At 41.0% G+C, this 17,889-nt stretch overlaps 1 protein-coding gene across 1 annotated transcript in view; it reads left to right on the forward strand.

Moving 5' to 3' along the window:
- Positions 1-489: 489 nt before the first annotated feature.
- The window catches only part of METAP1D (methionyl aminopeptidase type 1D, mitochondrial), a gene marked incomplete at both ends in the record, with an annotated part of 49,257 nt that continues 31,857 nt past the window's right edge, over positions 490-17,889 (forward strand). The window contains one exon of the mRNA XM_080621391.1: positions 490-529. Within this exon, the coding sequence (XP_080477517.1) occupies positions 490-529 (40 nt within the window). The remainder of the gene's footprint in view (positions 530-17,889) is intronic.

Genomic DNA, 17,889 nt, shown 5'->3' on the forward strand with positions numbered 1-17,889 from the left:
CCTCTGAGACCGAGTCCCGCTGCGGGAAGCGCTGTCACAGCCGTGTCCCTCGCGGGTGGCAGGACCGTCTCCAAGCCTGCCAGCCGTGTTACAGAGCCGAGGGCGGGATGTGGACCACATCCACGGGCATTTCAGCATCACTCGAGGTGAACGATATCCTGAGGGCAACCAGTACCCTACCGCTAACGGCAGCTGCAGGCAGTCACCCGCGACCCCCGTCTGCCGCGCTCCGCTCAGAGTCCCGCAGCAACCCTCCGCGGAAGGGCGGGAAGAGGGCGCTCCCGCCCCGCCGCCACAGCCGAGGAGCGGCCGGGCCGGGCCCCGAGCCCGCCGAGCTGCGAGGGCAGCGTGACAGGGCTGAGTGCAAACGGCCCCCGCCGGCTCGAAGGCGCAGTCCTCGCCGCACCCCGACTCCTCCAGAGAGACCCGGGGCTCCCGCCCGCCGGCCCGGCTTGCCGCTGCCATGTGACCTGGCCTCACGTGGGCAAGATGGCGGCGCCCAGAGCTGCCAGCGTGCTGAGGGGCGGAGGTGAGTGCGCACCGCCGCTGCCCCCGCGGGAGGTGTGTGCGTGGGAAGGCGCGGGCCCGGCTCGCCGCTTTGCTTTGCCCTCCCCTCTTCCCGCCCTTCCCGCCTGGCGCCGTGGTGCCGCGGTGCCGCTGTGGAGACGGGGCTTGCTTTGGAATAGAGGGGCTGGGGAGACCGCCGCGCCTGTCGGAGGCAGCGCGGGGTGTCTCGGAAAGGGACGGATGCGTGGCCTGGGGAGCCGCAGCTGCGCAGCCTCGCTTTCGCTTGGCGCTGAGGCCGGTCTGGCCCTCTTGGGGGCTCGAGCAGGGCAGCAGTTGCTGTCCGGTCGTGGTGAGGCACGGCCCGAGGCCGCGCACCGCGGGCAGCCTGCAAGAGTGTTTTGATCTCGTTCTGTGGCGGTAATCGTTGCACTTGCAACTTAAATATTTGACAGGAAAAGTAATCGGACGTAAATACACCACAGGTTTCTTCTCCCAACACACTCTACTGCAGAACTTACGTGTTGGCATGTCAGTGTTACGGAATGGCTTTTCCAGGTGCCATTATCCCTTGTACTCTGAGGTCCTCCTAAAAGCACCTTTTCTATCACCTAACTTTCCACAAGCCAGTCACTGCCATGTGTCTTATTGACTTAATAATGCACAAGAACAGTTGTACAAGATGTTGTACTTGGCTGAAAAATGTGTTATCTTATTGGTGCAATGTTACTTACCTCAGCCCTTCCCTCAGAGTTTTATTGTCCCATGTTAAATAAGATTGGAAGCTCTTTGGGCCTTGCCATTCTGTGAGTGTTTCTTTTTAGTTCCCATTGTAAAATCTTAAATGTGTGAACAGAAGGAAATGCCTCACAATGATCTCGATGAAAGATGCATGATTATTTATTTATTTATTTTAAGACTGTTAAATACTTAGTGTAGTAATGCAGGAAAGAGTGATCCCAGATTAGCATTAACTTAAACATTAGACTGAATGTTGTGTGCTTTCAGCTAAAGCACAGTATTGCAGCTGGCATAACAAAATTTCAGTCTGTTTTTTCATGTTACTGATTCTGATCTTCCACTGCACTTTTATTTTTTATTCTATCCAACAGTCTTGAAAAAACACTGGGAAACGTAAAAGGCGTTTTCTTCATAGTCTTGAATGTTGCAGGGCAGAAGTGCCACATTAATGTTTTTTTCAGTGGTGAAGGCTCATATCCATAAGGAAATTTTAATCTAACTGGACTCTTGGAATCTGAGCATCAGCTGAATTCTGCACCATTTGGCCTTCCGAATCTCCTATGTGCTTCATTTCTAACAGTTGTCAAAAACCTTCACTCTTTCACGTGTGTGTAATGGGATCTTGGAATCATAAAATAGTTAGGGTTGGAAAGGACCTTAAGATCATCTAGTTCCAATCACATTTTTTCCATATATAGTACCACACAAATTATTACTTTTTTGTTTGAATCTCAAATGAATCAAAATTTAGTGTGCAGCTTCTTCATACTGTTCATTATTTGCTTCAGCATTTGTGTGTCTGCAACCTTTTTGTTCCAAATATTGTTTTGGTCATGTGTCCATGCCCTACCACCACCTCCAGCCCCATCCACACCTAGAAAACCAATGTCTGTCAACCAGTTAAAAGAACCAAGCCATTTAAATTTGGTAACCCTTCATACCTTCCCTTCAGGCATCAAACCTTATTCAGCTCCTCTAGTGGATATGCATTTCCAGAAGCTGAAAAAGCAAAACTCATGGTTCAGACAAGACTGATTAAACTAAATCAAATTTTCCCTGTATTGGACATTTCAGTATAATTTAATTTGCAAATACTAAAAGAAGTAATTTAAATTAGATTTCTGTTCACCTAAGGGAATCTGTTCTACCTAAAGTGAATGAAAATTACTTTTTTATAGGCTCTTTTGTGGTATTTTTTTCATATTTCTCATGTTTTGTTTTTACAAGTCATGAAAGGAAAGCTTGCTTTATTATGGAACTGTGCCTAGATAAGTGCATCTGAACAGCAGAGCTCTTGGAAGTTTGTATACTGGTTAAATACGTACTCCACGTATCAGGACTTAGGCTAGCCTAAAAAGTTTATTATATTTGAAAAATAAGTTGAATTAAAGATGGTAGGAAGCTAAAAAGACAGTTTGTGCCTTTTTGGTAGGTGTATCAGGAATTTATTTGAATAGTGTCTGCCTTACTAGTGTCAGAATTGCGACACTATCAACCCGTGGTGAAGGTACACAGCTTTGTAAGAGTGTGAGTGGCCTTTTATGAAACTCTGTATGCTCAAACACTGTATTTCAGAATGGCTTTGCCATGGGTCAAGCTGCATTTTGGCTGCCGCCCTTTCTTGAAGAGTGTTTGAAAGAGTTGTACAGGTGATGCATAGAAGCGTGAATTGCGTTCACCATTTTATAAAAGAAAACTAAGAAACATCCAGAGCACAGATGCATCGCGTCGGTGTATCATGTCACAGTGTGTCAGGTTACCATTTGTACTTAGAAATAGTAGGGGTTATATGGTGATACACTGGCTTGTAAATGGTGTAATTACATATTATGACAAGTATTACAATAATTGCATCTGTGATACTTCATTGGTAATAAAATAAAGTAGAAGGCATCAAAGAACTACATGTCTACAAATGCAGCTTTGATGATTTAAGGCACAGTAGTCTCTGACTGATTTATTCATTTTAGGCAGGAAAATTACTGTAGAGTAGAAGCCCCTAATTTCTTGTAATGAAGTTTCAGGGCTTTGAGCCACAGGGAAATAACTGATGAGAAGACGTGCCTTGTAAAATTAGTTACTTACTCTGTTAAATACTGATATAACTGATTTCTGATCTTGCTTCCCTGTCTCTAACAATGAATAAGTATTCTGTAATAATCTATCTGACCTGTTATTGGCCAGACTTTAATAGTTAAGTCCCTGTGGACTGTGTGATACACCTCTTAAATACACAGTCAGTGTTCCCAGACTGTCCGTTTGCTTGTACACTGCCTTGTTAAGCCCCTTGCAGACCTGGGAATTCATACACAGGCTCCTAAACAGGTACCAGTAAACCTGGAAACTTGTTCTCAGGTAGAAGCTATAGCTGTCTCCAACACCACAGTATGTAAGATGTTGTGGAGTACTTCTGTGGATGCAGAGCCTTTTAAGAATGAATGTTTTCAAAGTTTTTCTGAGTATGTTATTCTTTCCCCCTCTGTTAATAAAATAAAGAAGAGAGACATAAATGTGATTTTAAACCTTTTAAAGAAAAAAAGCAGGGGCACATCACCAAAGTTTTATTTTGTTGCAATAGAACCTCAAAGTCTCACAATTCCAAGTTTGCCTGCAAGTGCTGAATCTTGTTAGAAATCAGTCTTCTTTTTTTTTTTTTTTTTTTTTAATTAAAATAAATTCTTACTTGGACCATGTAGATCACAAGTCTGGTCACTGGTCTTGTCAGTAATGCATGGTCATGTGTTGTCTATCCTTCATAGTCTTCAGCAAAATTGGGTATTTCAAAGGAATAATAAACTCTTCTCCAGTGGGGTATTTGTATGAAAATCATCAAACTATTCTGAAGCATAACAGAAGTTGGAAATAGTAGTTTGGACCCTGCAGAGAGTGGACTAATAGCTGAAGGAATATGACTGAGACAAATGACTGAGGCAATATGAAGTGATATAGTTTACATCCTTTAGCTAGATTGTGTACATATAGTTTAATGTTGTTCTTTTCTTTGTGGTCAGACATGGCTTTGCCATTTAAGATGGTAAAACTGGTAGGCAGTTTTTAAATTACCGTTTGTGTTGAACTCTCATGTTAATGTACAGAAACGTGCTATGGAGTCTTCACCTGGGAGGTGGTTAAATAATAGATAAAGTGCCTGCTGTAAGTCTCTTCAAATCTCTTGTTGTGGTCTAAACCCCACCAGGCAGCTCATTCACTCACTCCCCCCCTTCCTCCTCCCACTGCCGGAGAGATGGGAAGGAGAATTGAAAGAATGTAACTCCCACAGGTTGAGATAAGAACAGTTTAGTAACTAACACAAATCACTACTGCTACCACCAATAATAATAATGAGAAGGGAAATAACAAGGGAACAGAATACAACACCTCACGACCCGTCCGATACCTCGCCCCCACCGAGCAGTGAACTAGCCCTTTGGACATCCTGGGCATGACGTGCTGTGGTACAGAATACCTCTTTGGCTAGTTTGGGTCAGGTGTCCTGTCTCTGCTTCCTCCCGGCTTCCCCTCCTCCCTGGCAGAGCATGAGGCTCACAAAGTCCTTGGTCAGACTAAACATTCTGACCAGCAACTGAAAACGTTGGTTTTATCAGTACTGTCCCCAGGCCAAAAGTCAAAAACACAGTGCTGCACCAGCTACTAAGAGGGAGAAAAAGTGACTGCTACTGCTGAACCCAGGATATTTGGCCTTTTGATTTCCAAAAGCATGGTCAAGATCAAATCAGTTACCTTAATGAATAATACCTATCCAAAACTGTTGCTATTTCCACCAAGTCCTCTTCTGCAAGGGGAGAGGGCTGTCTTAATTCTCTGGAATCTTTATTTGCAGCAGTTTCTGATATCCTGTTACTGTTGCTAACCCACTTCTTCCGTAGGCAGGAACCTGTACTTGCTGACGTGTCACCCCACTCACACAGTCTGCTACAGGGAGTCTGGCATCTTTCTGAATAGTCAGCAAAATCAGTATCACAACTGAGTTGAGGCATCTTTCCCCCAATGTGCTTAGTTTCCTTTATTTTTGTATTTTACTTTTATTCATTAAATACTTACTCATTATCCAGAATTCATCAAATGTTTCATGAACGGAGCTGAGGGTGCCGACTGGTCCTTGTGGAAGCAGGGGACACCCCTGTGAAAAATAAGGTACCAAACTGTATTTTAGGGACATTTAATTTCCATTACCTGAACTGTAATTTGCAGGCAGTCTTTATTGTTATCAATATTTAGCCAGTTTGTGCATTCTGCCAAAACGGGAACCTGCATTGGAATTGGAGTTGAAATGAAACATTCAACCCAACTTAAGAAATTGAGTGAATTTGGGTTTGAAGATAGAGCATTAGACAGATGAACTGTCTAATACGAGAGTCCTGTTTCTTGAGTCATCCATAAAAACTTTACCGAAGCTTTTACTAAACAGTGTTTCTGGTACACATGGTCTGTATCTTGCATTTTGTTAGTCTGAAGCCCTTGATAATGCTCATGGTATCATAAAATGCAAACTTTTCAAAATTTTTAAGAAGACTTTAACAGAGGGCTTCAAATATGGTAGATCTTTTGCTGGAATCAAAGCGTGCATGCCAGATTTTTTAACAGATTGATTCATGCCACTGAATCAGTCTGTTTCCCCCTTTTTGATGATGCGTTTTGAATTAGGAGTTACATTTATTTGTTAAAATGTGTTGTAGCTTGCCCTTTGATAAGTGTATAACCATAAACATCAACATAGATTATTCTCATGTTACAAATTAATCATAAAAATCTTCATAGCACTATTAATATTCAAATGCTGAAACTATCTCTTCGTATCTTCATCACCATTAAAAAGAAACTTAGACACATACAACTAAAAAAAAAATAATCCTTACTTATGGTAACTTCCAATAATTCTAAGCTGATGTTTTTAAAAAATTAACCATAGCATATACAGGTAACAGTTTTGGGGAGACCTGGCTTAACATTTCCTGGTATTCTAGACTGATAATAACATATGTCCTGTAATCCTGAGGGTTTTTGGCAAATAGAAAAAATGATTGAAAACTTTGATGAGAGAGTTTTCAAGATCAAGTGATGCTTGGCTACACTGTGCAATATATGAGCAATTAGCTGGAAGAAAATATTAATTCATATTTTCCATTAATTTGTAGACAGACTCATGTCTCCAGAATTTAACATTAGCATTATCAGCTGCAAATGATGCACGGTGGAAGTTCAAACCATTTGGTCGTAGTACACTTTTAACATTTTTCAAATTATCAGGCGGGTTTTGAATGTCTCCCTAATCCTCATCCTAAGGTAGTTTTATCCCTGTCTTGAAAATAATCGGGCAGACAAGGAATTATTCCCATTTCAACAGTGCATCAATGAGTAATTCTGTGGGAGACATGCACTTTCATGGTTTGAGGCACGAGAGAAAAAATATTCCCTTTTCAATAAAGTGTTTAATTGTTCTCTTCTTTCAGTTGAGAGGTAATGTATTGTTGGCAGCACACAGTGCCTTTGTTCTGACAAGATCTATCACTTCTGACTGTGGGTGGATTTGTAGGGTGTGGTTTCTCCCTGAGTTTAGGTTTCTCAATCAGCATTAGCTAAGATTACCTGTAAAAGAAGGAAAGTCATTAGCAGACATGGTGTGAATTGGATCAACTTGTTGATCTACCTGAAAACCAGCCACCACGATGGAGGCTGTGTTAGGTCAGCAGCTCCCCGGTTAGGTTTGATGCAGGAGGGAGGGTGGCTTATAAAGCAGCAGCATTTTCATGTGTGGTTGCATCTAAGTGATTGTGTAAGTGACATTAGGCATTACCTGAGTGTTCTTAATTATTTGCTAGTGTTTTCTGCCAGATCAACAGCTTTACTGACCCATATCTACTCACATAGGCATTCGTTCCAGTAAATAAAAAATCCTTTCTTCATTGTAGGAAGGTGCCTGTTGACCTGGTGCTGGAGCATCACCATTGCAGTTACAACTAAAATCCGTGCCGAGACAAAATTCATGACAGGTTCCTGAAGAGTACTTAGTTTCAGCCTTTTGTGAATGCTTTCTCTGCTCTGTGGTGGTGAAGTCCCAGGCAATGTCCTATATCTGCCAGTGCTTAGTCCGATAAATATATTGGACAGGTACAATTTTAGATACCAGAAGTTAAGTGAGGTAAGCCTAGCTGTAATCCTTCAAGCAAAATTGAACATGTATTTTACATGTTATCACTTAATTTTGCAGAGTTTTTCTTAAAGCTCATCCAGACCTTTCCCTGGGCAGAAAGGAGCTGCTTTCTCTTTCCATTCCCGTCACAGAGCTCTGATAATTTTCCATCACCTGCAAGCAGCTCACTGCCCTGGTATGGTAATTTGCTGCAAGGGCTGGTATCCAGCTGCTTGTGTAGGCTATTGATCCTGAAGGAAAATACCAGAAAGCTCTGGGAAAGCCTCTACCAAAAAAGTGGAATGCCCTGTCTTAGGGTTTTGCTTGCAGCTGTGTTTCCAAAGTGGGTTTTACAGTGTTCTCTCTGTCTTCGGAGTTAAATGTGGGGATGTCCGTGAACAAGGAGTGTTCCCTGTTTGCATGCGCAACTTCTGCGTTGCCTGCCAGAGGCTGTTGTCCTCATCTGGTGATTCCTTACCTGGCTTCAGGTATAAAAGCAAAAGCTCAACATAATACCATGATAGGGTGGAAAGTCTGAGAGAGAAAATCACATCTGTGATTTTAATTCCAGAGGTGCAGTTCAGTGCTGGCTTTGGGCAGCACAAAAGGCAAACTTTGTCACTTACTGAAGGGGGGTGGGTCTCTTCAAGCTCACGAACACAGTGTATACCAACATGCAAATCTTAGTGTTGCTCTGCAGAGAATCAGATGTCTGATTTAACCTCTTCTATACTTGTATGGCAAATCAATGAAATAAAGAATACCAATTCACAATCTCTGGGATTAAATTAAAAAAAAAAAAAAAAGAAAAAAGTACAGGCTCTTAAAATCTACACCAGAAGATGACCCTGTTGAGCCCATGTACAGGATCAAACTGCAAGGGAAATCTTTGGCTTCTTGGTCCTTGCGTATTCTATTGTTTAAAACATCAGGGATAGTGGTAAGAGTGTATCACAGGTCTCTGGTTGTCTTCAAGCTTCTTTAGTGTAATATATAGTATTTGAAGAGAAAGAATGGAGAGTTAAATCATCCCTAAATAGATTCTGGACCTCAAATTGTGAATTATATTTTTTTTTAGAGCAGATAGCTTCACTATCTAAAATCACAGGATCAGATGCCTTATGAGCACATAGTATAACACTTTCTGCCCCTGAGAGTTTGCAGCACAGGTAGCTATGGCAGACAAGAGACTGAAATCATGAGCATGAGCTGATGGATGGAGAAACTGTAGTGCTGACAGGATAATTTGTGGAGGGTCTTATGGCAGCATGGCATCAACAGGATGAAATGGGGCCTGCAGCTGCCTTAATGCTTGCTGCTAGGCTAACACAGAGTTTAACAGTGGACATATGTGAAATGGCTTTCTAGATTTAGATCCTGTATTCCTTTTACCCAAGTTTTTGCAATGAATTACCCAACTTAGATGAGAAGCTGGATTTGAGGCATATGTAAAAACAGTGCATCACATGTCTGTAGAGTTTGGGAATTGTGTGTTGTGGGTGTTCTCTCTCTGTTCTAGAGAAACCAAACTGAAGTTTGGGAAGCCTGGCATACTTTCCCTCATTTCTTGTGTGTTTTTGTGTGTATAGCTAGAGTTAGAGTGTAAGGTTGAGGCTACCAAAAAAATATTCTATAGTGCTTGGTCATGTATGCAGTCCTTAAAAGGCCTTTATTGTGCTAAAACCACCTGTAGAACCCCTAGTTACAATGATCTTCTCCATTCAGGATTGTATCATTTTCCCTCTTTTTTTTTTTTGATTTGGCCTTCCTTCTCCCCCACTCCTAAATGAGCACATTCCTGTAGCATTTGGAAATGCGCATCTGGTGAGAAAGACTTGCTGCCTTTTTCTTTGATAGTTTGATGTGATGATATGCCAATCCTGGATAGCTTGCAGTGCTTCTAGACACCACATCCCAGTGCTGTTGATCTAGCAATATTTATTAGCATTAAAATTTAATTTGAAAATGTTTTTAAGTAATTAAAGGGGCGGGAGGGGGGTTACAAAGCAATTGCTTTAATTATTTTTTTGGTGTTGTGCCGGTTCGAACCATGTCATTTGTCACTGTGGTCTCTTTCTGAAGTCTTTCTATTTGAAATCAGTGTTTGTTAAGATATACTTGTGTGTCTGGTCTAACTTTCATGTTAGAGATGTGAAAAAGCAAGAGAACATATGCAGGCAGCAGTCCGTACATTGTACACTCTCTGCCTTACAGTTACTGCATCCTGTAGACAGAGTCTGTGTGGCTACAGCAGTGTTTTAATTTCATGTTTTAATTTTCAGTTACACATTTCTGCAGTCTCCCTGACCACTGCTGCTACCTGATGGTGCCTATATTTCATCAAGTTTAGACAAGCAGTCTACCTGGACTTAGGCCCAGAGGAGCTTCTGTAACTGATGAACATGATTCTCTCGGCCCAGGAATCCAAGACATGTAGTACCACAATTCCCAAGGGAATTGAAAGAAAACTGTGTTCAAGCCTAGCCTCCTGCTTTCTGAAGTATCTTTGTTGTTTTTAATATAGTATCGCCTTGTACTGATGGGTAGGGTACCTCACCACAAGTAAAATCTGGTATTAGCTTGATGATAATTAGGATAAAAGATTCTTTTTATCCTAGACTGCAAACAGAAGCAGTGACAAGCAAGAGCACAGGTAGCAACAGAAGTTACTATGACATCTCTTGATTACTGCTTACAAATAAAGTGACAAGTTATTAAACAAAATAGCAAAAAGTGTTGCAGCACTAGTGTTATATTGTTGGGGTTTTTTACTACACTGTCATTTTCATGCTCCCAGAGTTTAGTGGATACAGTTGCATATTTTACAACTGTTCTTGCATGTTTTCCTTTAATCTGCTTCATTCTGTTGGAAAAGCTGTGCTATATAAACATTGTCTATTATTTTAGCTGCAGAATATTATCAGGTGGATTTTTAATCTAAAAATGTTTTTAGAATTTTTTTATGATTGCAGAGTGAATGTTTGTGTTCAGTGTAATTAAATTTAATGGCATTTCCTGTACGTTTTAGTTTGCTCTGATATGCCTTTATTTTCATCAGGAATTGTAAGTTTGACTTTTTTGTTTTTAAAAGCATCGAGTTGGCAGTCAGACACAATTCCACTTTAAAGCATTGAAATCATTGTCTTCTAATTCTTGTAAATGTGGGGAACATATAGTTTCTGCTTAATGCTCAAGAGCTATTTCTTCATGTGGTTTTGGTTTGTATTACATAGGTTTTTTCCTTTTGTAAACTTAAAAAAATAAGATGGAGAGGAGTAATTAAAAGCTGCTTCTTCCTTCCTATTGCAGCTTTTATGTCCAGGTCAACCGGAGAGGCAAGCGGAACATGTTAGTTACTCTTTTTAGCTGCATACATCTTTGCTGTTCTTCATTTATCTTTTACTGCTCATGTTTACCCAACTAACGTGTTATACCATTACTTGTAGAGAGACTTTTTTCCTTGCTTCCTTAAGAAAACATGAGGAAGAATTTGCCTTCAACTATTGTTTGTTTTTCTGTTATTGTAACAGTTTGTCTGACTTAGCTCAGGTTTAGAAAAATAAATGTTTACCCTGGAAGGAACTACAGTGGCTGGAGAACTTGTAAAGCTCTGGGTTCATGAATGTGAAGACTGAGCAGATAAGGATGCTCAGATTTACTTATTTAAATCTAGTGACTAATAAACATCTGAAATAAAGATGCCATTAGTAACAATTGATTATTTTTTTTCATCTTATAAGGAAATACAAGATCGGCTATAGTGCAGTACAGGTATTGTTCACTTCTTTCAGACTTCTTGTCTGCTCAAGTTTGACCATCCTAGTATTTCTGAGTAAGTTTGGGGGAATTTTTTTTTTGTTTGCTTGTTTGTTACAAAAAAAAAAAAAGCATGAGAAAGAATCTTGTCAGATCTTTTTAGGCCTCAAAAAGGTAAAAGTACAATCATGTGGTATAATTGCATTAAGGTTTTTTTTTTTCCAGTCACTAGCAAGGGAAAGTTACTGCTTTTGCTAGACAAAGTTCATTCCAAGTTTTTGATTGTTAAAGAATGCCTGAGGAGTGAAGCTGAAGTTGTTTGTTTGCATCCTACCGGTACTTGGAGGCCACAGGCATCAGGTTTCTGTTGTCTAAAATGTAGAATCTCCTGCCCTGGACACTGTACAGAAGTTTGCAAAATAAATAAGGGAGAGAGGCTTTTGCCAGCACAGAGGCTTTCTCAGCTCACTGCTCAGTTGCAAATCAGTTTCTTGCATCATCTTACCTTAGTGTCTTGTGGACTTCCCACTTCCTGGGCTTGGTAGTCCTGGTAAGAGCTGTCCTTGAGAACTCGCCTTCTTCAGAAATGGGAGCCTCTCCTGCTAGTCTCATGTGGTCCTCACAGTAAAAGTTCTGCAGCTGCATGGCTGAAGAGAGGGCATGAGATCAACACAGAGCAGGGCTCATGTCCCTCATGGGACTAAGAGCCAGGAGCTGGGGATTTTGGGGCTGATGATATGCATGGACTTGGGTAAGCCACTGAACATTCTGTGTCTTTCTCCACCTACAATGCAGATATTTATCTACCTTGCAGGTGCATTGGTTGAGATTAATGAGTTGTTTGTAAAGCACTTCGAGGATGAAAAGCACTATAAAAATGCTAAGTATTATTATGTATGAGCTCTTGAGTGCATAATGGCTGTTTGCCTGCCAGTATTTAAAGCAATTTGTCACACACTAAGTATGAAAGGCACTGTATGAAGGCAAGTTCTAGTTTCCATTTAAGAAAAGTCACTCATGTCACACCACTGGTCTTCAGTATTATCTAGAATGAAAACAGACAACAAGATTTTTTAAAAGGAACCATTTCAAAACTTTAAAATTGTGTTGCTGTTATAAGGGTTTCTTCTTAATTGGTCATTTCTTACTCTTTATATGTCTTGGATTCTGTTTGCCAAATTCCCAGGTCTTCTACCTTCTTCTGTTTTGCCAAATGCTTCTTCTGTCCATTCTTATGCTTCTGTCTGAACTGCTATAACTTTTCTCTGCCTGACCTTTCTGACTGTCTCTGCAGTTATCACCAAAGCTCCTGTTCTTTGTGCTCCTTCTGCTTGGTGAGTCTTGCCATGTTGCACAGGTTTCCTCAGGCCTTCATCTGCCCATCCCTCACTTTGGTCATTCCTGCACCCAGGCTTCCCCTGCTCTACTGCCCCAAGGAGTCTCCTGCTCTGGTCGCTTGCTGCCAGTGCTGCATGATATGGTGCTTTTATTCAGGTTGCTTCCCAATAAATGCCAGAGTGAACTGCCTGTCGAGCTGGCAAAAACAGCCACAAAAGCAGCAACACTGCTCTGTGTTTGAGAGCAGACCTCCCTGTCTGTGACCTGTTGGTTCACTGATCTTCAAGCTGTTTGAGCTTGGGTTTTTCTAAGCATTCTCCAGTGGCAATGTGGACTCCCATGTAGGGCTTTTAAACAAATTGATAATGAACTTGCTTTCTGAAAAAAAATTCCCAGGTTTCCTGAAATTACAAGTTGAAACAACTGCATGTTGTTTATTGTTTCCAACCCTAACCATTCTATGTATCAGCACCATACAGTCTGTCCAGCTTGGATAATAAAATACTTTGGCCCCAAGTATTGTGGTCTGCAACATCAGGTTAGAGATGTGAAAGAAACAAGCGCCCCATCTTAAATAGATTCACACTCATATATAATTTATTCAGTGCAGTTCCTTTCACTTTATAAGGTATGTCACATAATCAAAGAATTCATGTTTTAACTGTAGGAGTAAAATGTGAGAGAGTAGGTTTGAAAATTCATATACCACAGAGTTAAGGTCTTGTAGTTTATCATACGCAGTTCAGGCAGGAAAATACAGTATGTGGCTATGTTTGGTATGATAAGAAGTGTCAGAATTCACTATTTTGTTTTAGTTACTGCATTATTGTGCCATGTTTTTGAAAGGATCTTGGAGAAATTATTTAAGATAATATTTACAAGTTTATTGGCAAAGGGCTTTATCCGTGTGATAACTGACTGCTCCTTGGAAGTGGTTATTACATATGTCCCTGGGCAAAGGAAGCTGTATTTTTTATTTTTTTTTTTAATTCCTTTAAGATCACTCATATTAAAAACATTTGACTGGTAAACAATCTGGAAATTTTCTATGACCTAGAAACGAGGTATGGAAAGTTTGTTTGTTTATTTAATTAAATGACTTATTCCCTGGGGAGTTCTTATTTTAGAGCCTCAGTAGATGTTTTTCCCTTTACTTAATTTCTGAACAAAGAGGAAAATGTTGGAAACCAAGTGTTCAACAAACTGCCTGGCTGCATGGAAGCCTTAGAAAAGGGGAATAAAGGGCTCTTCAGAGGTCTTTTGGCAGGCATACTTTATAGCATGCAGCCTGAGAAAACTTTCATGAGTGTTTTTGAAAGTCGCACTGTTCTCTTTCGAGTTCAGATGATAAATAATCAGCCACTCCAGCCAGCTGTATAGTCTCCAACTTTTTTACACTTTAAAGATGTTTATTTTCAGGTATTCATGGTTAAAATGCTTTTTTAAAGCTATGTTTCAATTTCAGATCAAGCTCATTTTGAACCATGGAGTATTGCAGTAATGAACACGATCTGAGTTTATATATTAATACTTATGGCATATCAGATGTTCTTTAAAGGAGCATGTGCACATACATTGTCTGTTTTCATGTTTAGATGTACATAAACTTAAATTAGGTCTTACCTTACGTATTTTTTTAATTATGAAAGTCAACAGAGGTGGCATAACATTGAACGAAAATGGTGAAGAAATAGTCTGTTTCTCACATCAATTCCAGCTATTCAGTCTCAGATTTTCTTATAGACACAGGTAATGAGAAGAGTTGGAAAAAGCAACAGTGAGGTCCTAACCTCTTTCCACAAGTTGTAGAAATGATATGCCTTATGTAATAAATGCTGCAGTCACTGCAGATCTACTTATATGCTGCTTGGGTTGGTAGCTCTTCAATGTGCTTGTAAACTGGAGTTGTTGAGTTGAGGTCATTCTCTACTGGACAAAGTGAGTAGTCATCTTACAAAGATGTCCTGGTCGAACACTGTGTTGGTCTGAGAATCGATTCACACTGTTCCATCATGGTAGGTCTGATAAAGCTTAGTTTCATTGACATGTGCATTCTGAAGTAGCACCTGTGAGGTGACTGGGAAGGTCTCACCTTTGCGACCTCTTTCTGATTGTTCTGCACTGATTATTGTTAACATACTTCTTATGGCTTATGACAGAGACCTAAAGGAAATTGGTGTTCTTTAAAGGAATAAATAGTGTGACTTGTCCAGGTTTATAAAGATTTATTCATGGTCTGGCACACCCTGCTAATTCGGCAGAAGCTCAGCTCATGAGAAGAGTTGTCTTCTGGGAAAGCTTAAATTGATTCCTCATAAAGGTCAGGTTATACCAGCAAGAATTACTTGGTGCTATAGCTCTGTCCCAGTGCTTTTCTGAGTAGGATTGTTATGTTGTCTAAGAGTTTTGGGTTGTAGAGTACTTTGCTTAACATGCTTTCTGGGAAAACTTTAATTGCAGAGCAACCCAAAGAATGCAGGAGAAGTATCTGTTTTTAAAACCAGCTTTATAAAGACAGTCTTGCTTTTGTTCATTTAGGGTCTGTTCTGTACTAATAGCTCCTTTGTAAAACTGTTTCACAAAATTTCGTATAGAATAGGAAGGTGGTAGACAAATTTCAGCAGCTTTCGGTGCAAGTATCCTCAGCTGTGGGAACCAGCAGGAGGTTGCAAAACGAGTTGGTGGAAGGTTGGCAGCTGGAAGTTCGGCCAGCTGAAAATTATCTGCTGAGGTGGCTGAGCTAGAGACATTGATTCTCTCCTGTCCCCTCTGGTGTGACAAGTGGTGATGATGGATTGTCAACCACTGCACCATGAGCAGCACAGCTTCTGCTGGCTGTGCCATTGCAGGGGGAGCAGCCACATTTGAATCAACGTCGCTACAGCTGTTTGCTCAGTGAGTGCGAATTGGGAGTCCCAATGTTTATAAGGTTGTGGCCAGGGCCATAAAATTTGAACTCACAGTCACACCATGGCAGTAGGCCATGTGAATGGATTGAAATGGACTTCACATTTTCCTAATCCCCCAATATGTGCCTGTATCTTGTGTGACACATGGAAAGCTATGCAGCCTTTTTTCCAGTCATGCTACATTTTATTTAGAGGTAATAAATGCCTTTTTTTTTTTTTTTTTTTTTTTTTGTATCAGATTGAATGGGAAGCCTTTACAGTTTTTTTTCTTTTTATACAATTAGTATCTTTTGTTTGTTTCTTGTGCCATTTCTGCCTCCAAAGCTGTTTCTATCTAACCAAAGCCCCAGATAAATAAACACAAAAGTGAGTTGTGTTATGGTTGAAACTTTTCTCACTTGCAAGAGCCTGGCTCCTGTCAGGGCAACTGGGAGATCCAGCTGTGGGCTCAGATTGCTGCCCATACCGGACTGTTTCTCCAGTGCACATTACTATGCAAATCTGTATATTTAAAGCACAAACCTGTAACAACAGCAGCAAAAAAAGAGAGTTGGTGTGGATGTTTGACAAATCACACAAGACCATCTGAAAGTTCAGAGTGGAGTTTACAAATCAGTAATAAGTTAAGTGGGATGTCCCATGGAGAATTTCATGGATTACTGCCCAGCTTTGCAGACAAGGTAGCTAAGCCTGGTCTGAAGAAATGCCTGCCATATTTAGGTGGCAAGTTAGATTATCTTCATTTTGTTGAAAGCACAACATTTATTGCTTCTTGCAGATTTGCTATCTGTGCAGAAAAGAGCTGTGTAAACTCTTTTCAGTCTAGAAAAAAGAGCTGGAGACATAATTTCTTGTGAAGACCCTTTGCTCTATCAGATGGTGGAGTAATCCGATAAACTGTACAAAGTGAGTGAATAGGGTGGTGAAGATAGTTTAGAAATGAAGTATTCTGCTTTTTTAAGTCAGCCTGTGTGGGGAGTGGCTGTCATGAGCCTTGCTGTACCTGTCTTTGGAACGCCGTATACAGTAGGGAGGTGTTATGTGGGTGACTGATACCTGCAAGGTGTGCATCAGGAGAAGTGACTGGGAGCAAGGTCAAGATTTGGTACTACCTGCAAAGGTCAAGACCTGCAAGGTCAAGAGAGATACTGCCTAAAGTACAGCTAGATGCATGATCCTCTCTCTAGGAGTTACACACTGCTGTAATTTGTGATTTATCATCTTCGTTTCAACAAGATGAATGCTGCTTGCAGTTCCTCCAGGAAATCTCCCACAGCAGTAGCTGGGGTGTTGACCACGGGATATGAGGCCATGGAGAAACCCAGAGGTCCTTCCTTACCACTCAGGGCTCCCATCTAACTCTTGGGATCCAAATGTGATTTTCTCACTGGAAAGCAAAAAGCCAGATGGGCAGGGCTGGAGCCAGTCCAAATACGTGCTTTAGAAACCTGCAGATGTGGAATGTCTGTTGTCTTAACTCCTCATGATGTGCATTCGATGGGACACGGTGTGGGGGAAATGCATGTGCCAGATATTGACTTGTACATGAGTTGTCGCACCATGGAATATGCTGACCTTTCTTCCATGTTCCCAACACCTAGAAAAGGTCACGGCAAAGACTTTACCTTAATTACAATAGTGGTAGTTATTGTTCAGTTTACTGTAAATCAGCCACCAGCTCAGTGCCCACTGATGCCTTAGCCCTGTGCACTGCACAGTTACTGCCTCCAGTTGAGGTATCTGCTGTACCCAGCAGGTGCAAACACTTGTCCAGGGCATGAGTGTTGCAAATGAAGTCTTATGATACCTGAATAGTTGGCAACATCCTACTTTGTCATATGTTGATTAGTTTACTTTAAAAGATGAAACTTAGTTCTTACCCTCCTTCAAACTTATGTCTGCAGACTGGAAGAAGAAGCATGGTGAAGGCTGTCAGAGGAAGCTTGTGGCCTGTGCCCAAGCCATGTTTTCAGATTTCATATCTCAGAATCAGTAATTTGGGATTGTGTTGGCAAGTGAGTGGCCTGTATGGCTAATGGAGAAGAGATGTATTTTGCGCTGTATTACTGATACCTGTTTACCAAATAACAGCTACTTTCAATGGTAACCAAAACCAGTTTCAAGGGTTTAAATTTGTTACTGGAAAATAAACTGAAATATCGCTGGCTGTGCTGATATCAATGTGACTTTATAAGGATGGATGTGGAGAGCAGACACTGGTAAAGCTTAACCATCCATTGCTGGCTGTCCAGCCCTGATAAGGGAGGAGGTAAGGAGTCCCATTACCCACCTGCCCATTGCCTCACAGCCCATGCATCCTGTCCCCAAGAAGCTTGGAATTTTCTTGCATTGTCTGGCAGGATCAGCCCAATGGTATGAACCATGGCGTGGGGTTTCCCAGGCCAGCTTTTCCAGCCCTGTTACACTGTAATATAATTAAACATGAAATCTCTGCCTTTGTAGAGATTTTGTGCCATGGCAGAACTCCTG

Source organism: Psittacula echo, assembly GCF_963264785.1.
Source record: "Psittacula echo genome assembly, chromosome: 6".
NCBI classification, from domain to species: Eukaryota; Metazoa; Chordata; class Aves; order Psittaciformes; family Psittacidae; genus Psittacula; species Psittacula echo.